Source organism: Gadus macrocephalus, chromosome 3 (assembly GCF_031168955.1).
Source record: "Gadus macrocephalus chromosome 3, ASM3116895v1".
NCBI classification, from domain to species: Eukaryota; Metazoa; Chordata; class Actinopteri; order Gadiformes; family Gadidae; genus Gadus; species Gadus macrocephalus.
This window is the reverse complement of record NC_082384.1, coordinates 23,531,869-23,555,400: the sequence shown is the minus strand read 5'-3', so window position 1 is coordinate 23,555,400 and position 23,532 is coordinate 23,531,869. Positions and strand designations below refer to the sequence as shown.

Sequence of the window (23,532 nt, the reverse complement as noted above, 5' to 3'; positions counted from 1 at the left end):
ACACAGAGAGACATCGAGACACCAAGGGACCGAGAGAGAGAGAGGCACACAGAGAAACCGAGAGAGACATCGAGACACCAAGAGAGAGAGAGAGAGAGAGACACACACACACACAGAGAGACACCAAGGGACCGAGAGAGAGAGAGAGAGAGAGAGAGAGAGAGAGACACACAGAGAGACCGAGAGAGACATCGAGACACCAAGAGAGAGACACACACACACACACAGAGAGACATCGAGACACCAAGAGACCGAGAGAGAGAGAGAGACACACACACACACACACAGAGAGACCGAGAGAGACATCGAGACACCAAGAGACCGAGAGAGGAGCCACGACCGACGACTTTCTCCAGCCTAACCATCGGCCGTCCCTCCACCGTCCCGCTAACTGCTCCGTCCAGATCAAGGGACCAACGGGACTCCAGAGAGATGCAGCGTGGGGCGGCTTAACACCCAGACACACTCCTTGGGGACTGCTCGGGAGGCTCTGTTTTCATTAGGCGGGCTGCACCGCTGGAAGAGGCTTTGATGAATGGCTTCCTCTGTACACACGGCTGCACTCAATCCACCCTCTGCTTTCTTAATGTCTCCCCCATCCCTTCTGCTTCTTTCTCCCTCCTCGCAGCCTCCTGCCCCGTCTCAACATGGGTTTTTCATGTCGTTTTGTCATATTTGTCTGACCTCCAATGTCGTTTAGCTTGTCGTTTGTCTCACCCCCTTGTTGTCTGTCTCACCGCTATGTTTGTCTCACTACCATGTTGTCTGTCCCACTGCCATGTTGTCTGTCCCACTGCCATGTTGTCTGCCCCACTGCCATGTTGTCTGTCCCACTGCCATGTTGTCTGTCCCACTGCCATGTTGTCTGTCCCACTGCCATGTTGTCTGTCCCACTGCCATGTTGTCTGTCTCACCCCCATGTTGTCTGTCTCACCCCCATGTTGTCTGTCTCACCCCCATGTTGTCTGTCTCACTACCCTTTGCAGGTTTGCTCCCCTCTGTGTCTACTGACCCCAACGTGGGGCCTTGGGTTAGGATCAAGGCAGCGGTGTCATGTCTACGGTTCACGTGTGCGTCGAGCACACACGCAGGGGTTAAAGGCAAAAGAGAGTGAGGCAACCTGATGTTCAGATTCTTCCTTAAAGTGGAATTAAACATTGTGTCAAACCACTTTAAGGACAGGTTGGCGGTCTCTGTGGTTTAGCCTTCCTTCACAGATCTGTCAGGTACACCGACACAAGCATGGGAGAGAGAGAGAGGGGGATGGAGAGCGAGAGAGAGAGAGAGAGAGAGAGCACACACACGCACACAGAGAGAGAGAGAGCACACACACAGAGAGAGAGAGAGCACACACACAGAGAGAGAGAGAGCACACACACAGAGAGAGAGAGAGAGCACACACACACACACAAGCATGGAGAGAGAGCACACACACACACACGGAGAGAGAGAGCACACACAAAGGCATGGAGAGAGCACACACACACACAAACACGCACACACAGAGAGAGCACACACACACACACACACACACACACACACACACACACACACACACACACACACACACACACACACACACACACACACACACACACACACACACACACACACACACACACAGCTTACATATACACTCACACTACCCCCATCCTCCTTGTTCACCTGTCGGGGAGGGCAGGCTGGGCAGAAGGCTCCATGACAGGTGAACCGGAGAATGTAGCCGCCGCTGGAAACGCTCTAGCAGCCCCATGCACGGAGGTTCACAATCGATAGCGAAAGCATGGAGAGCACACAGCTAACCTCGCGTATGTGCACGGGTGTATGTTTGTGCATGCCTGTATGTATGCGTGTGTCTGTCTGTGTCTGTGTGTCTGTGTGTGTGTGTGTGTGTGTGTGTGGGGGGGTGTGTGCGCGCGTTTGTGAATGCGTGAGTGCGCAACTATGTGTTTCTGTGTTTAAAGTGGCTGGGTGTCTGACAAGTAAACAGACACTCATGCAAGGGTGGAGGTCACAACAGCACTTCAAGGTCACCGCTCTGGATCCCACAGTCGAAGGTTCAGCTCTGGCTACAGGTCCGACTGCTGAATATTAAAACATTGGAACGAGGCTGAAGAATTCTGTAGATAAAGAGGTCACTTCCAAGATACATCGCCAAAATGTTATATAATGTGATCTACAGAAATAGCTTTGCCCTTTGAACAAGGAGCAAGCAAGCAGCAAGATTATTGATCAGGGAGCAGCACTTATTCGACGATTAACGAACGATAATGTTTCCACCAATTATTAACTCTAAGCCTTGCTATCATGCCCTAGAATAACATTCACACTCTCACACACACACACACACACACGCAAACGCACACGCACGCGCGCAAACGCACACGCACAAGCGCTTTTCCGGTGCAGCCAGGTTTCCAATTAAAGATGTGGGCTGCAAGCCGAACGGGGGAACGAGAGCAGCCGACAGGAGAGGGAAAGGAGCTGATGAGAGAGGGAGAGAGAGAGGGAGGAGAGGCTCTCCTGCCCCTGTAACGATGCCCGGGCGAGAGAGAGAGTGTGTGAGCGAGGAGAACCAAAGTCCTCTCAACAGACAACACACGTCACTTCTGACGCGTCTGTGTCCGTCTGCATGGTTCTAAGAGAAGTCATATCCGTGTTTTTCATGGCTACTGTGGTGGCAAGATGTTGTGTTCAGGCTTGGTCCAGGGTCGATAAGTCTCCGCCAAAAGCCGGTGCAGGTGTGAGAAAGAGAAACGGGCATCAGCAGGCTTTTGTACAGAAGCCAGGCCCCCAGAGGACGGAGGTGGCCACGCTGCTTTGAGGGGGGGGGCAGAGGCTGGAGATCAGATGAGCTGCTGGGAGGCAGCCGGGCTATGAGGCGCCGCCTCAGCGAGGAGATTGAAATCGTCTGACTTTAATGCACTCAAAACTATTTTTCAAAAGACTTTGGCTAAAAGAGAAAAGTTCCACCGCCATAAAAAAAAAAAAAAACACAAAAATGTAAACACGCCTTAATGCAGCCTCGCAGCTGTTTTCTGGCCTAGTTCAACGGATCAGAGTTAAAATTGACTTCTTGATAAAAACGTTTTTTACTTCTCACACAACAAAGCTAACTGACAAAGGTGTTGGTTGGGAGTCAGGGATTGGTGTTTCCATTTAAAACATGCATTGTCCAACAGGAGAATGAATTTATGCTTTAATAGATTGCAAAGTCTATCTTACATCAACAGTGGATTTTAGGTGGAAGGAAATAAAAATACAAAACAGTAACCATGCCTTTCTCACCACAAACCAGAGCAAATATGTTCCGAGCTGGATTGAGTCACGTATTTTTTATAAGATTCAAGGTTAAAAAAATAAAAAATGTTATCGGTTGTGGTGAGCTGTATTGACAAAGATGAATGCGTTTTACAAAGAGCCAGTGGAATCGACAAACACTTCATAATTTACACCGGAGTTAAAAAAAAAATAGAAATCACTACAAAAAACAACAACCCTTACAAAATAGGATTGAGTAGCTTTGTAATGCAAAAGAAAAACCAAGAGAATGCCAGCTCCCAAAGCAAAAGAGCCTCTGGTCTGCATGAACTAGAGCACTGCAAGCGGGCCTCCAAGTGCTGCAGCAAGAGCGATAAGCTCTGCTCAAGAGAGAGCAATTAGAGCCCTGCGTATGAAAGGGGGTGTGTGGAGAAGGGTGAGGGGGAGGGTAAGTGGGGCACCCATTTAAATGAACGCCGGAGAGCGGCAGGGGGACGACATTAATGATCTACAAGGAGGGCAGGCTCACTAATTGTGCGTAGGGTAATCCCGGGAAGGACCCTAGAATCAAAAGCAATCAAGGCGCAAATGGTGGACAAAGTGCCCTGATTGACTGCACAATGATGTGGGAAGGAAGAGAGAGGCAACGTTATTGGCTGCCTAATGGCGGCGTTGCGGTGACACTTAAACCCAATACTGTATTGGAAGGCAAATGGATGCAAGATGTTAAAACATTATATCATGTTTGGGAAGCATTAGTGAATTCACGGTCTAATTGGTAAAGGCTTTACACATTTAATGGCTGAGGAACACTGAGACTTTGCAGGCCATGCGGAATACATCTCAATTTACTGGGAAGTGAATGTTGTTTGGGTTTGGAAAGTTTTAGCAGTCTAGGAAATGCATTGTTTTGGGGATTCTACGGCTTCAAGGAAACAATACTTTGAGCTTTGATCAAAAATATCAAAATAGGAGTCACGGGGAGAGAAATGTGATCTCAGAGTTTCTATTCCACTTCAGGTCGGATTGTATTTCTTGGTTCCAAGCTGACAAAATAAAGTGCTGTATTTTTATGGCATTCCTTTATCAAGATCCACAATATCTTGCATTATGTTCAAGTCAAAGTACATTCCAGCCGAAACTATAAAAACAGCATTTGAGTGCACAGAACATCGTAGACAAAATATATAGAAGTCATGCTCATACTCAGCATAAGAGTTAAGTGTTTTACCGTTTCCAGATTGAGCCGTCATTCATGTACAGTACACTTGTGGTTGGAAACTCAACACGGATAATCTTGTGCACACCTCAACGTGACTTGGATGTGTAAATGCAGGCAGTGAGTGCATTCAGAACTAGGAGAACCAGTAGAAGGCCACTGGGGGGCCGGTAAAAAGGGTGGATTCAGCTCAACCCATTATTTTTCATACATGTCAAGGATAACCTGGACCTGAGCAGATGGTGTCCCACCAACGTGCGCAATCTGAGTCACTTCCTGTCTTCCTATGTGCATCCTCTTCAGAGCTCAGCTCCAGTGCACCCAGGCTAGCTGAGACACACGTGCACACTCTAGGATCATGCAGGCATCATTCAGTGTAGACTTGTCCACCACGTGGACTGAGAAGATACAGGGTTTTTTAGGTGTTTGTATCAAGGCAAAATGTCTCAATCGGAAATGTACTATTATCTTTCATGACAAATTATATTTTTATTTGGATATATTTACCATTTTGGGCCACTGTTGAATGCCATTTGCCTGAAGAAGACCCTGCCGGGTCAAAACAATGCAGCACCATTAAACATATGGGAGATACAGCAATGTGCGGGATCCTCATTCTTATGAGTTATAACTTCACTGTGGTGCTCAGCAGCATAGTCCTGTTTCTTATGACATTTATTCTTTATCCTTATCCGCAGTATCTTGCATTATCATGTGAAACCACTTGGAAAGTGATGCTAATTAAATGTGTATGTAAAACAGGCCAAAGTGAGTAGTGAGAGGAAGGGAGATGACAGGAAGTGCAGGTCAGGCCGGGGGGAAGGAGGGGCGACGGGGGGGGGGGTGGGGGAGAGCCGTGGACGTGATTAGTCGGTTGGAAAATAGGGAGAAGTCTGTGCCGTTGTTCTTGAAGACCGAGCCACTTAAAAAGCAGGAGAGAACTTCTCTTTGGGTAGGTTCACTGGGAAGAGTCATGGATGTCAGGAGAAGCTAGTGTTGGGAGGGGGGGAGTTTGCTCTAATGTGCTCCCTGAGGTCACTTCCTGCCCGTGTAGCTGGTGTCTGCTCAGCCCCAGTGCACTCATGCAAGCCCTGAGACACACATGCACACGTTGGGATCATAGCTATTTTCATGCAGTGACCAAAACATGAACTGATAAATGGCTGGGAGGATACCACTCCCACGTGCGTGCACTGCAGAATTTGCAACATAATTAATTTCTCACGACAAAATTACTCAATTGAAAATGTTATTATTTTTGTCCTTTCATATTTCCCCAAATTATTATTAACCATGGTGCTTAGCACAGGGCCAGCTTGGCAAGCACGATACAACTTGGAGTTCAAGACGCAATTGAAAATGTTCTTTTGTTATTCTTTCCTATTTCCTCTCAAATAATATTTGGGCATACTTAACCATGGCGCTAAGCACAGAGTAAGCCGAGCTAACCGGGTAAAACTTTAGTTTGAGACTCCTTTGTAGGGCGAACAAAGCGCTTTGCAGCATCGTTCAGGTAGCGGTTCCCCCAGCAGCAGTAAAGCCTCCGACTCATTTATCTTTATAGCCTTGTGTATTTTCCATCTGCCGGAACACTTTTTTCTGTGCACTTATTGATCTGGAGCAGCAGCAGTCCATAGAGTATCAGTGTTGTTCTAGACGGCCTCATTGCCCCCACCTGCCCTCTCCTCACTAGAATATTAGGATGAAGATGAATAGAAAATGGTGTCGGCTACTAAGAACCGGAGGCCCCCCTTAGAACAATTCTATTAGCCGGGGGTTTGATTCAGAAAATCAGGGCCGTTTCCTTGGGAAAAACAAGTGACCGCGGAGGGGGGGGTGATTGTGAACACAGATTGTACCCACACGGAAAGTGGACAAGGGAAGCCGTAAACTAAAGGCAAAATCAAGGACTTTGAGGAGAAGGGCAGAGAGAACGAGTGAGTGGGCAAAAGCTGGCGTTTCTTCCGCCGTTTCTCTATCCACAAGGGCAAACCTGTGAGCGCAGCGGCAAATAAAGAGATTCATTTGTTGAAGTGGTGACTTTTTGAGCTCCTCCGAGCACTGACTGCGGCAGCGGAGGAACGAGGATGAATGGTGATTCAAGCAGGGAGGACTAGTACACAGTAAACAAGAACAGTTGCTTTGACACGTTAATGTACGCTCCTTTCTGAATGACTACTGTTGGATTCGATAAAGGATCACTTAAAGGGGTGATATAACGCTTTTTGACTTTTCCCTTTGCTTTCGACTGTTATGACGCATGAATAAATGTTTTACGTCTGCTAAGATAGAAAAATCGACGTCTGAGCCAGGGGGAGTAATCGCGCCCACCAAGAATACCGCTCAAAAAATATTTTGAAAAGTGTGTGAAACTGCTTGTTTGCGCTCAAACTTCACTTCTGCATTGGTGTGATGTCAGACTGTGCAGTGGGCAGTGCAGACGTCATGCCTCCTGGCTGTTAGCCACACCCAGGGCCGACGGACTGCGGGGACAAGGTAGACAGTTGTGGGGGGGGCCCAAGGCAGAGCCCATGGCAAAAAAATAAAATAAAAGAGGGGGGGCTTTTATTGAAAGATGCTGAAATTGGTTTTGCAGAAATTAACAATGTGGGAATAATAAAGGGTGCGTCTATCATACCGGCATGTAACCCTAATCTAGTAGTACCCCAAATGCAATTATTACCCCCAAAAAAGCATGATATGGGATCTCTAAACAACTACTCCTGTCATTATCAAGACAAGAGCCCGAGATATCCGTTGTGCTTTCGACGGCACGAACATCCAATCCGTAACTGCTGCGAGTTTCACCTACTCGTCGATCCGTCTTTTGCTGGAATCGCTGCATTGCCGTGGTAACATCTGGTGCTGGACTCGTTAGGCATGTGGCTCCACATTACCCCGACCAGCACTGCTCGGATTGTGTTCTATAGTGGCTTATTTATGACGTTATCAGCAGTACTAGTAAAAAAAAAAAAAAACGAATCCATTCTCTAAGCACAGTTTTATGGACGGCCCGGTGTGCCCAGAACAGAGCCTGTACGTTCGTCGGCACGGTAGTGAGACGTTTCTCCCACAGGGCTCAGCGGAGAGCCCCAGAGCCACAGTACGCTGCCACGGTGAGGGGGATTTAATTAAGCCAGAGAACAACATGCGTTTACCAGCCTCCGGGCGTCCTCATTAAGGGTAATTGCGGTGTGGCGGTGGAGGAATCGCAGCTCAGAATCATTGCAGGCTAAATTTGTGCTGAATGCATTGCTTTCTGGAACACTAAGAGGTTAGAATTACCTGTTCAGTCGAGCATTGAGGTTGCATGATTATTTGAATTGATTTGTGTGTGCGTGTGCGTGTGCGTGTGTGTGTGTTAGGGATGGGAAAAACTATTCTTTTCCGGGAATCAGTTCTATCAGTTCTTTCAGTTCCGTTCACTATCACGATCCGATCGTTAGATTCGTTCGTTAAGTCAGATTACGTCATTTGACAGAGAATTCCACAGGTGTCTGCCCCCCCCTTTCCTTATAAGTATTGGGTGCGCCCGCTAATTAAGGCTTTTTCACAGCCTGCCCTACCATAAGGGTACTGTCGACGGTTGAAACGCCAGCCGTAATTGAGCTGCGCCAAGCCGCACCGAATCAGACCGCACCGAATCGGACCGCACCGAACAGCACCGAATCGGACCGCACCGAATCGGACCGCACCGAATCGGACCGCACCGAATCGGACCGCACCGAATCGAACCGCACGGTGGAAACGAGGGGGAATAAAAAAAGAAACTAAAAAAAGTTTTCAGTCACGGTGTACTCGGAAACCAAAAAAAGCGAATTTCTGTATCATTGGCCTATACGACGCAGTTCGACCATTTCCATGGTAGGTCAAACAATACTTTATTAAAGCATGCAATTGTGTTGTAGAACAAAATAAAAAGAAAACAAAGTGCTTGCATGATATTGAAGCCTACAGTGATCGTTAGTTAACTTGTGTGGCAGTGCCTTGTCATTTGTTTGGCCGTGTGCCATGGCAACGTGATTGCTATCTGCTGTGGTACTCTCATTGGCTGAATCTTTGAGAACGTATTAGACTCAATCAATATAAGGTCGCGGGGAGACGGCGCTCTGTTTGTTTGTATATTTTATTAACGTGACCATATTTTTGTTTTATGTAAAAAAAAAAAAAAGAATCAAAGAATCAGTTTTCTTGTTTTGGGAATCAGTTCACATCGTTCACCTTCGGGATTCGTTCGTTGTGAACGAATCATTCGCCACCAACCCATCCCTAGTGTCTGTGTGTGTGTGAGAGAGTTAGATGTGCATAAACGTCAGCCATATAGACACTGGCATCCATCTATACACACACAGACCAGTGTTTAGCATCACACCTTTCCAGAAGACGTTGGCATTGTTTGAGTTGGGTGTTGCTGGGGCATTTAGTGACTGTTGCTCAAAGCCAATCATAGGCCGAAGGCTTTAGCTGCAGCATACTGATAAATAATGTAAGTATCTTGTAGAGGAGAGAACAGCATGGTTATACACACACACACACACACACACACACACGATGTGGTATGAGACCGTGTGAATATGCAAGAGAATAAAGAGGCAGTGGAAAAGTGTGCCAAACAACTGAGATACGTAATGAGCCATAATACCTGCAAGGTATGGGAACAGGCCTCATTTACATCTCACCTGCCTCCCAACATCTAACGAACCATGCAGAGAATTCCCAAAGCTAACGTACAGAGAGAGCTGTGAGGGAGAGGGGGATGGAGTGAGGAGGCAGGAGAAAGAGGGGGAGATATTAAGGGCGACATACAAAGACAAAATGGAGTCTTTGAATATACATGGGCGTCTTGAAAGAGAATAAGTGAGCAGAGCAAGCACACTGCATTGTAAAAAGAAAAAAGGCTCGATCCTTACAAGGTGCTTTTCATTTAAAGCTCCCATGTTGTCTTTTTTTTTTCTGATGCCTGGGGTCTTTACGTTTGTGATGTCTATATCCCAAAAAACTGTTTTGGGAGGGGGTGTGGTTATGCTAATGAGGACTGCTCTGATTGGCCGCCTCACTGCAAGGTTTGGCAGAGGCGGAAAAACAGAGATAAACAAGCTTAACAGAGCCGCTTACTGTAAAGATGGATGCCACTCCAGAAGCAACAGTGAGACTGTACATGTTTGAGCTTCCACTGAGTAGAATCCGAAAGAATGCACACGCACACACACACACACACACACACCACCCCCGCTAACTCTTTAGCAACACAAAACCGAGGTTGCTATGTTTATTATATTAATATTACACAGCCATTCTAAGGCTGATCCCAACTCCCACTCAAGGTCAAAGAGGTAAAAATGGATGCCGGGAAACCAGTAAAGGGGCACTACACCAAGTCAATTGTTAAACTCGGAGGCTTGCGACTTGCATGTAAAACAGGAATAGCGGTACGCAACCTCTAACGTCACCATGGGACACAAGCACTTGACCTGAATAAGGAGGACACAAAGACATCCTGGTCATGTGTGGAATAACGGACAGGTGTCCTGTCCCCTTAACTCTGGTTTCTGTTTTTTGGTATAAAGGCTGGCAGTACAGAGATATGCATTATATTATATTACATGTGCACTATTGTTAACACGAATCTGAAAACAAAGAGCAGCACAATGAAGCCACAGGGTTAAACAGAGAGGTTGAAGTAGACCATCCACTTTGATCGAGAGTGTAAATGAAGGCAGCCGACAAGAGAACGTTTTCAGGCAGCAGAAGCAAGGCGGTGCCGGCCTTTGTCTGAGATCACATTGACAGCATATCTCACGTCAGTAGATGTCATATTTCCGAGGGAAACATCGATGGATGAGTCATTAGCGCCGGACAAACCATAGGGTGAGGGCGGCGAGTCGATGGCTCGGGATGAGATTGGAGACAGGAAGCAAACGAAGAAGCACAAAGAGATTTATGAAAACGAGGCTGAGGCGAAACGCGCAGCGGCCGGAGTCTTCCGGAGAGCCGTGATGTGCGGTTCATTTAAGGTTGGCCTTGACTTCCCTTTAGGCTGGTCCTTTGAAAGATATGCATGAGGAGGAATTTTTGTTCCCAACCAACACTTGTTGCACTCCTATCTATTAGGGGTGGTAATCACAGGGTACCTCACCATACGATACGCCATGCATGGCACACGATACCGATAATATCGTGATAAGGCGATTCTGCGATAATCAATATATTGTTAGACAATCATATAACCTATAAAAGGTGAAGTGCTGGATTTTTGTCTTTAATCATGGTCCAAACTGTGATTTTTAGATTGACAGAACTACTATGAATGCAAATTAGTATAAAAAATGAAACGCATTCCTTTATAAAAGGCACATTAAAAGCGCAGAGGAGGAATGACGTGTCGACGCTTGGAGCAGGGAAATCAGTTTAGAGCGCCTCATTTGATTAATTAAAATATAAATATTTGTCGCCAGCGTATCGATTCTCGTATCGCACTAAGAAGGGCGACGATATATCGCCGTACTGATAATTCGCCCCGCCCCTGCAATCCATCCTACAATGAGGAACGAGAGAGAACGAGATCGTCATTCCCGGCCGCCCCGGGGGATCGTATTCATTAGCACACAGTTTTAGGCAAGGACATTAAAATGGAAGCAATGTTCTCGGAGAAAACTATCAAAATACACCATGGTGTGATTTCTCCCATGATAAGATGCCTATGAACCCAGACTCCCTTTCCTCAAATGTTCCACTATCTGCGTCTTTCACTTCCTTTTTCTGTTCCTCATTTGTTTCCCTTGCTGTTCTGATGCTCCATCGGGCCGTTATTCCTCAATTCCTCATACCTCTCTCAACAAGCGGCACCGCCCCAAATAATACGCAATATTAACCGTCGTCCATCACAATCTCAGGAGACGTCCGACATAGTTTCCCGTGCCAACATTTGGATCTCTGCCCGTTTCCAATGAACACGATTTAAGTCATCTATGATCAGGTCCCCCCCCCCCTCACTCCCATTGCACAGACCCCCTTCCCTGCTGGGCTTTGGTTCCAGGTAGGGCAAGGTATGTTTATGCCGCGTTTCCACTGCAGGGTGCGGTACGGCTCGGTTCGCCTCAGTCCGGTAGGGAGGGGGCGGAATAGCCCAGCTCAGTTCCGAGGTCGCGTTTCCACCGCCGACAGTACCCTTTATGGTAGGCCGGATGTCGATCGCCGCGGCAGCTACGTAAACACGTCTTCCTCCCCAAGAATGCAGAGGAACGTCTCCACCTCCTTGTTCGCCCAAGCAAGCATTTTACGCAACATGTTCATTGTAAAGAATGATACCTCGGGGCTACTGTTTGTTTGTTTTTATCCCCACGTCGCCCGGAAGTGACGATTCTGTCGACCAATCAACGGAGGGGGTGTGTAGCTCGAATTTCCGGCACCCTTTCAGGCGTCTCAGTACCCCAACGGAGGAGTACTGAAGACGAGGGCAAAACGAGTACGGCTTAGTCCGGGTCACGCCCACTTTTGGCGGTGGAAACGCAATCCGTACCGCACCTTTGCAAACCGAACCTTACCGCACCCTGCAGTGGAAACGCGGCATTAGTGTTGCTGGTTGAGGGCAGCTCTGGCCATCTGCTGCTCCTCCAGAGAGTACCGGTGTAACAGACTGTATAATCAGACGTGAACAGGGAGTGATAGCAACGAGTCTTGAGGCATGCGTATACCTAGACTACGGTTTTCAGACAATGTGGTATAAACAGGTGCAAGAACAGCAAAACAATGACAGTTCCAAGACATTCATTAGACAGGAAAAAGATGAAGCACCTGAAACCAGACTCTAAAACATAACCATACGCAAATCCTGTAATCTAACCCAAAAACGAACAGCAAATCCTTCAACATCAACATATAACAAAACCAAAACCCTAAAGCCTAATCAAATCCTGTAATCTAAAAACCAAACCCTAAAGCCTAACCAAACCCTGTAATATAACCTTAAATCCTAAAACCTAACCCTAAACAAACAAAAAACAAAGCCTAAGCAAATCCTGTACTCTAACCCTTTAACAAAGAACAAACCATAAAGCCTAATCCTAACCCTGAAATCTAACCCTAAAAAAACAAAACATAAAACCTCCCATTTTTTCATTTCTCATTCTGAGGCCGTCACTGTTTATCAGTGTTAAATGCGAGGATAACCAGATGGTGGAAACATTGAAACGTTCCTTGTTTATAGGCTACCTGTAATACACTTTTTATAAATGTATTGACATGTTGTCGTGTAGGCTTTTTAACTGTATTATTCTTTATATTTTTATACCTTCTAAACTTCACACGGTATTTACCAGGCCTTTGTGAATTTCTTCTGAGGTAAGATAAGTGAATGACCTTGAGAATTTCGACAATAAGGAAGAAAGTCTTCATTCTACTGAGGCATAGCAGACAATCTTGACGATTGTGAATACAAACAGTATTTTGTATTGGTTAAATTTATATACCGCTTAAAAATGTGTACAACGGCTCCAGTGTAAAAAGTTACCCGAATTGATCTTAGAGAAGGCAATAAAGGCAATGAAGGCTTAGAGAAGGCAAATCATTATCGTTAAACATTGTTAGGGAAGATATTCACAGCTTTCCACCGCAATAAAATCGTTAGCGTGGCGCTTGTTTATGAAGAAGCAGGTCTAAATTCACACAATGGCCTCTTCATTCAGACTGCGGCAACAGACTTCTCTTCACAAATCCACCTCTTTAGCCCAAGGACTGCAGCTGTTAATCACAGAGCCAGGTTTGTAGCCGCCTCTTTAAAAAGTGCATGTCCTTGGTTACGTGCACATGGAACTGAACTGAACTTTTGTGACATCCGATTGATGGCAGCGCATTTACCATCCTAACACCTGGAGAGACAACGCTGTCTCCTTGTTCTTTATTCACGCACAAAGGGGTCTCAGCTAGTGAAGGTTGTCTGCTACTTCATTGAGCAAAGAAAGTGACCTTCGGCCAATAGGAGCAATGCAAACATATTTGACACAAAGCCACACATAAAAGCACATTGAAAAGTTTCTACATTTATAAAAGCGCCATATGAAACAGAGGTACGAGATATGTGGATATTTGAATTCAATGCCCATTGTGTCAAATCTTAAGAATACATTTCGGGTAAATGCTTTCATTTCACTTGGAAGTGGAATTGCCATCATACTATCGAGGTACATAGATTTGAATGTCGAGCAGGTTTAGTGCCACTGCGTCAGGGACTCCTGACACTAAGACACACAAACTAATCCACAAACTAAGTAATGCAGAAAACCAAAATGATGTTTGGTGGCGGCCTGCATATCTTTAACATAAACCATATTTAAACATTACAAATAATGATGCATCAAATTAGTTTTGTGCATATCTGGTTTATCAAGGCTCTTCAACACTTTGACTGAGATTTTGATTTGAACGTCTTTATTCCACATCTCTCCGGCTCTCATATCCACACGCAGAGAATTATGTAAATGCTGATCATGAAATACAATAAACCGAGGCATGCCGGAGTGACAGCCCTCAGGGTCCCATTAACCAAATCACTTCCTGTGTCGTTGCAGTGTGGTGAATTCCATCACTTGGAGAAAGAAAATCAATTTTTTTTAATTTGTATCAAATCAGAAAAATCTCAGCGGTGACACACTGTGTATGTTTGCGACTCTTTGCACGTGTGTGTGTGCGTGTCTTGGCACGTGTTTGAGTCTTTGCACCCGTGTGTGCGTGTCTTTTCACGAGTGTGTGTGTGCATTTGTGTACGTTCATTTTAGGGGTGGGAATTGATAAGTTATTATCAATCCAATTGCCTATCGATCCAATTCCTTCATCAATTCTCTTACCGATTCCTGAGTGGCAAAAGTTCTACACAGTCTGAGTTCTACACAGTCTTCTGCACCAAAAGTAACCATTTTATTTTCTACATGCTGAACAACACCTTTACAGGATATAGAGTAGAAAGAAAATAGTCTAAATAAATTAAGACTGATTCAATAAATAAGTAATAAAAAAAACAGGAAGACATTTAACAATTGAACATGCTAAATTATGATGTGACATTCGTGCATCTTCTCCTCCTTCCACCTAGCTCCTGGACCCTGAGCTGCTAGCGTGAAAGGGGAAACTTGAGCCGATCGTCAACGAAGGACATAGTGGAGCCTGTTAGACTCGTACGCAGGCTTTTGAACACATGGCATTCTTGGCCCTTAATTCCATGCTGGGTAAACAAATGTTTTAGCATTTTCCTGGTATTTGCACCCTTACACGATATTACAGCATTGCACTGATACACACGGGAGCAATTTCATCGCGTTTGGTGAAACGGAGCCAGACTTTGGATCGCTTCCTCCTCTCCATGACGCCGCCTTGTTGTTTGAACTTCAGTCGTCGGCGCGCGCGCAGGGTCGTCGCAGAGAGAGTGACGCAATCAATGTACCGCGACGCAAAATTTCGAGTAAACCCGGAAAACGTGGTGCGGAATCGTTAAGAAGAATCTATAACGTTGGAGGTGTAGAATTCCGACGGAATTGGCTAGTTGGAGCCAGTTCTGAGTACGAACCGGTTCTCGATTCCCACCCCTAGTTCATGTGCATCTTTGCGCAAGTGCGTGTGTGCGCGCCAGAATTCATGTGCGGGCGCGTACTCACTCTTGGCTGCCAGTTCTCGTACTGCTTCTGCAGGTTGGCTCCGATGGTCTCCAGGGCCTTCTGGGGACTCATCGACAGGGGATCTGGCAGACGGCACAAAAAGTGTCAACACAGCATGACCGTGCAAAGCGCCCTCACCCCAGCGCTGCAGTTCTCCCTGCATCACAACGACACCAGACTGTGGACCAAAGCTCGCCGAGAACCACACCAATGCATTATTCAGAAGGAAGACTTTGGTGAGATGAGTGCAGAGAAAATGTCTCATGACTTGGTGGCTAAGTCCTAACATGACTCAAAACCTCGATTCGCAGCCATAGTGCCGGGACCGCAGACACTGAACAATTCACAACAGCTTTGCGTTATACAACGCGACATGGAGCCACGCTTATTCCAATATTGTTTCCTCCTTGGTAAGCCACAGCCCTAGAACAATTGCCCAAACGCACGGGAAGAAAAAACAAAGGAGGAAATCAATGGGGCTGAAGGGATTGCAGTATATGGATGGGGCGTGTATCAAATTCTCCTCAGTAGGCAGAGAATAACGTATTGACAGAATAGCGGGGGATATGGATACTCTTTATGCAGAGACAATTAAACCACTGCTGAGATGATGAATTGAAGCCTCGTTTTGAGAATATGCATCATTTCCACAACAAGGGGGTTTTGTGTGTGTGTGTGTGTGTGTGTGTGTGTGTGTGTGTGTGTGTGTGTGTGTGTGTGTGTGTGTGTGTGTGTGTGTGTGTGTGTGTGTGTGTGTGTGTGTGTGTGTGTGTGTACAACATTATTGCAGACACAACAGTATTGTTGAGCCCTGTGATTCACATATTCATTCATATGCGCTGGGTTCAATACCCAATATCATCAGAATGTTCTTTCGGCACAATTTTCTTAAGCACTAGGTACGAGCAAATGCAGAGAACTCTAGAAAAGTTGAACCCTTGATATAAACGGTCTCGAAGGACATGGAGGAAGAGTCCCTTCTCTAAAGAGACTACTTCCTCCTTTGTCTGTGCTTTGTCTGTCAGGAATTCGATACTTCAGAGGTTCTTGTTGGGATAAACTTCCTGCACATTACGTTTACTTCAAATTTAACAACTTTGCACTATAACAGTGGGCCTGAAATTCTTCAGACAAATAAAGTTTGCTGTGTTTATTTCCTCTCCTTCATTCAGTTTTGCATGCATACATATTTTAGACGTTACATTAAATTAAATCACGTAAAGAAAATGATATGATGAGATCGGAAAGCTGGCAAGATGATATATGACATAGATATGCATATATTGACCCTACATAAATAAGTTGAGTGAGTGACTTGAGTGAGTCATTCATGTTCTCACCTATCCAGCACTCCAGCCTGGCACAAGGGGAGGTCTTCACCACGTCGGGGGGGTCCACTCCCACGTTGAGACACAGCACCAAGGCCACGCTCACCGTCTTCATCTGGAGGAGACACAACCGACCACAATAATGTCAGAATAAAATTAACAAGAACTTCATAGACAGATCAGGACACAAGCCAAGTAAGCAGATGATGTTAGGGTACAGTTTGAGATTGATGACTTCACCCCACTTGGCCAGACTTGGGTTAGTTGTTGTGTTTCGTAACGAGGGAGTAGAGCTGAATGTACGTCTACATTCCTGCCCTGCCCTGCTTGAAGCAGGAGGCTGCAGATACATTGCAGTGTGCCTCCCAAGCTGACCTGCTCCTGGACAAACAGTGTGTCTCTGTCACTTGTATATAGGTTAGTAGTGTCTCCTCTCCAAGTCTGCTGGAGCCCGGTGTAGCCCAGAAACGGAAGCCCGCCGGGATAGAGACGGGGTCGGGTAAACAATCTCTGAAACAGAACAACCATCGATCCTCCGGGCCCGAATCACACGGACGCACACGCGCACGCACACAGGTTCCTTCAGCGCTGGCCAAATACGGTGAATAAAAAAAACAGCAGTACTCAAGTACACCCAGAAAGACGGAAAACGTTTAGCATGTTTCCTTAGGCCCAACAAGCTTCCAAGCTGCCTAACATATGCACTCCACTTATCGCTTATGCTCACAAAATATCAGGCGGTCTGGGATAATATTTCACTCAAGTAATGACATCGATATCCACTGAAAAAAACAGATCAGTCTCACTGAGTCTTCATTGCGTGACAGGAGACCTTTTTAAGCAGCCAAGCTCCTAAACCAGCCGCAGTCCTTCAGCTGCCTCCTCGGCGATTCGGCGTTGGCTACCAATGCATTGGCAAAACCCCATTTGTCTCCTTGCTGTGCCAACCAGCCCCATACTGACAATCAAGAACACCCCTGCATTCCAACACCTACCCATACAACCATGGTAGTTAGCATGCCAGAAAAAGATGAAGCATGTCCAAATACATAGTATAGAAAAAACGCGCTACGCCAACAATACCAGGATGTTGTACTACATCCTCTGTAGCAGAAGATACGTCACATCGACTGAGACAACGATACTCGCAGGGTGGCACTACAGGTGTGCTCATCAGTGGAATCACGGGTAACTGATGCTGTACTGCAGCGACTAATGAGTTTAGCTGAAGTAAAAAGAAAAAGTACATCTCATCGATATCCTCCGTTGTTCCTGGGTGTGCGTCATGCTGAAGATTACCTCACGTTATTTTCATGCTGCATCACTATGACGACCTTGACATTGAGGGGGGAGGGGGGGGGGGGTGCTATCTTCAGCTGATATCTGCAGTGGAAAATGAGGTACCTTGGGACCAAAGCAAGTTGAGAAGAGATGAGCCAGGTATCAGGTAATGCATAAAAGCCATAAGCTATTTTTATTTTCGCGTGATTTGTTTTTTCGCAATTCAGCGAACACACACACACACACACACACACACACACACACACACACACACACACACACACACACACACACACACACACACACACACACACACACACACACACACACACACACACACACACACACACACACACACACACACACAGTGACGCTTGAAGGTTCGTCATCCGGTCAGAAATAGACCTTCTCCAGGTGACTCGCACCGCCTGACAATCACCAACAAATCCCTGGACCCGTCAGGCCAAATCATGAAGGTCTGCCTAGCTTTACTTTGGACAGGTGTGACTTCCAACACAGGTTATAAGGGGCTGATGGGGTTTGTTTTCCTCCGACTCTGTGACTCAGGATCCTTGTGTATCCTGTGCCTGACGTCCAGACTCCAGTCAGTTATGTTCCCTCATGTCCTGCAACATTATGGGCGTGCAGGGTCATGATTCTGTGATCTCAAATGTTGAGGAACACAAGGTTCGGTGCACTCTGGGCTCCAATTAGCCCCGAGGTCAAAAGCAAACTCTTTCGACGCATTATGAGATTTGTAAAAGTTGGTTTTGTGAAAGATTGCAGTCTGTTGCCGGGGGGGATGTTGCAATATGAGGCCGCCTGCCGCCTTTCTCTCCTGCGGCCCCTCACCTTCACACGACAGTACCCAAACACACACACTACACAATAATTACTGTGTGTTCAGTGGGTATGAGGATTTACCGATGAAGAACGGTAGCAATTAATGATACCAACAAGAATTGTGTGGACCGCTTCTCAACTTGCAAAACAACAATTTGTCTATTCATTATTCTATTCAGTATTTTAACTAACAGTTTCATCCAAAATCAATTGCCATTTCGTATCAACATGTATATGCACACTATGGGTGTAACACACACACACGCTCTCACTTATACACACACAGTGTTCTGGAAGTCTATCCTCCAGTGTGTGTCTTCTTTTTTTTGCACAATGGCCACATGACCTTTTTTTGTGGTGTGGATTTCATAAAGAGTCCTATTCCTTTCCAAACCTAAGGCTGTGAGAACCTTTATCACTTAACATAGGCCCCGTCCACACGGAGCCGATTCTTTGGTGAAACCTTGTGCATTTCGGCCGGACCGAGCCGGCGAATCCGTTGCCCGAAACCATGCCCGAGGGTGGTTTCAAATCTATCCGGACCTTTGCGGTTTCGTGTTAGGATTCATGTGGACGCCTGAAACGCAAACGATGACGTCATCAGCCCCCCACCAGCTGGGTGACTTCAGAGTTGCGTTGAAGTTTTTATTTATTATTTTATTTGTATTCTTTTTGTAGCTTTAAATACAGCCCCTTGATACATGTAGTTACTAACTGTACATAAAAAAGTATTTCTGCTCAATTTAAAAGGTTGAATCTCATCGTGACTGAATGTTTGTATACAGCGCGCAGGCTGTATGCACGCACAGGTTTGATGCGCCTTACGCCTCGAATATTTACTGCGGTTTCGCAATGAATCCGTCTTAACAGACATATTCCCGAACCGCATAAAACGAAAAACCAGATCATTGTCGCCCGTTTCGGCTCCGTGTGGACGGGGCCTTAGTTCTTAACCAAGTAGGTGATGCTGCTGCCGCAAAGAGCTTTGAAGACGGTTGAAAAACAGTGGACCTAAACTAATTGACATAAAACAACCAAAGCCCAATAGTTGTTATCGTCATCATTGAAGAGTTCAAAGAGTATATTTAAGAGTTGTGGATGATACAAAAGACTGCATATTATTATTTTGGTTTAACATAAATATGATAACATTAGAATTCATCCTAATCAAGACAGACAATGGTCAACAGATAGTTTCCCTATTCACTTGATGATTGTGTAGCCTATATTATATTTAATGATCAGGCGTTCACGCATATAGTCTTGAGGACTCACAGGTAGAACTGAGAGGGGAAAGGGGAAGGGAAACAAAAATTAAGAAAGAAAGACAAATCAAGAGTAATAGCAAAAGCATCCATAAATAAAATACATTTAATGTTAACAAATTATTAATGAAGGTTCAATGAAAATGTTATTGAGGAAGAACCTCATCACTCTCATCCCTTATTCTATACGGAATTTCTAAGAGTGAGAAAGAGAGTGAGTAAGTGTCGTCAGTCCGGTATCATGACGAAGCTAATTAAAGCCACGACCTCTCTTCCACAGGCCAAAGGAAAAGGTCACTATGCTAGTCCCACTCAACTGTGGAAAGAGTGTCCGCACACACATTCTCTGTCCATCACCTTCTCCTACTCATTTCCTCCTAACCTACTAGCTTGACCTTCTTAGCAGTAGATTTTACACCCCCAGCACTGTATGGTTAGGCCTTAACAACTCTAGGGCTCTGCCTTGACTACCAATTTACTTTAAAAAATATATATTTTATGTATATTTTTTTATTATGCATTAACAAAGTACAAAACTGTCGTGGGGAAAGAAAACATACTTCCCGTTGTTTTTTTTCCACAGCAACGGTGATAGTAACACCTGGATGGTGCCTTTGCAAATGTGTGTGCATGTTAAAGTGCTGCACGTAGAGTTTTAAATTCCGCATCGCGAAACAAGGCTTTACATTCGCCATATTAACGCCATGTACGCCACACTTATGCACCGCGGTCCACCTCTGTAACCACCCAGAAGTGCCTGTACCGTGACGGTTCGGTAAAAACACGGGTATCGTTACACCCCTACTACATACGTAACCAACTATTTCTACCGCTGGCTGAATAACAGTGCTCACTAGAGCCCGACCGATATAGAATTTTTAAGGCCGATACCGATAGGAATATTTTGTGATTTAAAAAAACGATATGCCGATATATCGGCCGATATATATATATTAAAAAAAAATCCAGAAACGCGCAACAAAACAAACACATTTCCCTAACATTGGTTATTTGTAGTTATCCTTTAAATCCTTTTCACTCTCAGCTAACACGTAACAACAGCAAAACTGGACATGGTAGTCATGAATTAAGTCATGCTTATCGACTTTAGAGAATTGATGGGGATGTTCTTTTAATTGTTATTCAAGCAATGTATGTCTCGTGACAGTTGCCAACTTACCATGAACACAGTTGCACACATGAACAACACCGATGATCACCGTCGATCTCCGTCATTCACTCTGCCTAAATCACCGGGTTTGGGCGTTAGAGCGCCCTCTGGTGGACAGACTTTTTTTATTTTTTTTATTATTCATTTATCGGCCATTATAAATGCCGATACCGAATAGTTTGAAAAATGCCTAATATCGGCCGATATATCGGTCGGGCTCTAGTGCTTACACACCACCTGTTCCATCACATGAGCTGTCACCCGGGCGTGTAGCTCAGCTACATCTGGGGCGGAGCGGCGCTGCAGAAAAAGACCTTTACTACCGATATCAGCCCCACGACATGGACCCCATTAGGGATGAGGGACTGTGCTCTGGCCTTTAACACATCAACAGTGGAAAGGACAGCGAGCCTTGGGGGATGTGTTAAGGCCAAAGTTCTGTGTTAGAATAAAAGGCCGTTGTGGGCCCGCGCGGGAAAAAATGTCAGACGGATGTGTGTTGAATATCTGCGGGCAGAGGGCAAGGGGGGGGAAAAAAACACAATAACAGTTTTACAGAGGTTAGGCTTCTGTTGAGGAACATCGAAAGATATTCCTGGGATATTGTAAGGGAGTGACTGATGGTGCTTGAAGGTTCGGCTTTGGAGCAGACGTTTTGCTGCCCAAAAAGACCAGAGTATTCTATTTTGGCAATGGCCGAAGTCGCCTAATTATATGTCTTGTGGGCCTAGGTCCTCTTGCCTCCATTCATGTCTAATAAATGTATATTCTTACACCAGCTCTAATTGGTCTAAATCCAGGTTCTGTAATATATGTGATGCATTTTGATGGACACTTGGAGGGAGGGAGTGAGATAACCGAGAACCAATGAGTAAACACAGGCCTAGGCCCAGTCTAACCTTCAACCCTGGCAGATTGAATTAATCAAATTGAGCTCCATTGATTGGATCAGTGTCAGAGGTGGATCAGGCGACATTGGATTGGCGCCGTGCAACATACTAGACATCACTCCAGCACCGCTGGCAGCTCAATGGAGACGCAAAGATGATTTACACTGTATGATAAACAGCATGGATGAATTGATGCTTTGCCTGCCTGTCCAATGATGGTAAGTAATAACACAGCTGATGATCATTTACACATGAAGAGACGGATGGAGGGGTAAAACTGTTCCGTCCCATCTCATCATCACATCAGATGTCGCTCACATTAATCCTGTGCATGCGTCAGCTGATTTAACGCATACATTCTGACGCCCGTGTATATTTACCAGTATTAAGTTAATATGTTATGTTTATTATGACATGTCAATAAATGTCAACATTTATTCCCTCTAAAATAATTTGTATACGTTTCTAGCCCGGCATATATTTTAACGGGTAACAGACGGATAGTATGTTAAAAAAGCTCCTCTGGGTGCTAGCTACCACCAGGCTGTCCGCTTAGCATGTGCCAGGGCGTTCACTGTGGGTGCAACCACGGTGAAATGAATGAAAACAAGCAGCCGTAAGCAACCAGTTTAACCACCACTTACAAAAGATAACCGACATGCCATGCCATGTCAAAAGATAATTGAGAATCTGTCACGACTTGAATACATTTTTAATAAATGTTGTCGGTACGCTAAGCAGATAAGAACAACGTGTCTCGTTGCGTTTAACATAAGCCATGCAGAGGCATGAAAGGAAAAGAGGATAAATGGATGGATGAGGACGTAAATCCCGGAGAAAACAGATTGGAGTAGACTAGAGGGCAGAGGCATTTAAAGAAGCCCTTTCCACTGAGTCAATGCACCATCACGTCAATAACAACAGGTATCTGTATCACACAGCCGCGTCAGGGTGTGCGTGTGTGTGCGTCCGTCTCTGTGCACGTGTATGTGTATGCACGTGTGTCTCTGAGTGCGTGTGTGTGTGTGTGTGTGTGTGTGTGTGTGTGTGTGTGTGTGTGTGTGTGTGTGTGTGTGTGTGTGTGTGTGTGTGTGTGTGTGTGTGTGTGTGTGTGTGTGTGTGTGTGTGTGTGTGTGGGGCATGTGTTGATATTACTTTTGAAGTTAATCTAAAGAGGAAGGTCTCAACTAAATGAGATCGTAATACAGGTCCACTGAGCCTCATGGATTTCCGATAATATCATGAATCCTGGCTCTGGGAGAGACAAGTGCAAGAGAGAAGGGAGACAAACAGAGACAGAGTGACAAAGGACAAAGGGGAGAGAGGGAGAGGGTTAAAAAAAGCAATGCTGCTGCGTGTCTTAAGACCTCAAGCCTACAAACTATTTGGCCTCATATGCAAACTTTTAATCCAGAGACCAATAAAAGAATACATAAAATCAATACGTTTTTGCAAGTATATACACAAGGTGTCGTAAGCCCACCAGTAGCGGGCAATCACTCATAACAAGTACCCATCAGTGCTCACCATAGCTTTGTCCCGAGTTCCTCACAGCTGTCTCCCACCAGCTTGTCATTCTGGGTAAGCTCTTGTGTGTAATTGGTGGCCATATTCCAGTCATTAATAAA

General features: G+C 45.5%; 1 protein-coding gene across 1 annotated transcript in view; it reads right to left on the bottom strand.

Moving 5' to 3' along the window:
- The window catches only part of rptor (regulatory associated protein of MTOR, complex 1), a 124,248-nt gene that overhangs the window by 94,695 nt on the left and 6,021 nt on the right, over positions 1 to 23,532 (bottom strand). The window contains exons 3-4 of the mRNA XM_060047408.1: positions 16,467 to 16,569; positions 15,127 to 15,209 (exon numbers count right to left, since the gene is read on the bottom strand). Of these exons, the coding sequence (XP_059903391.1) occupies positions 15,127 to 15,209; positions 16,467 to 16,569 (186 nt within the window). The remainder of the gene's footprint in view (positions 1 to 15,126; positions 15,210 to 16,466; positions 16,570 to 23,532) is intronic.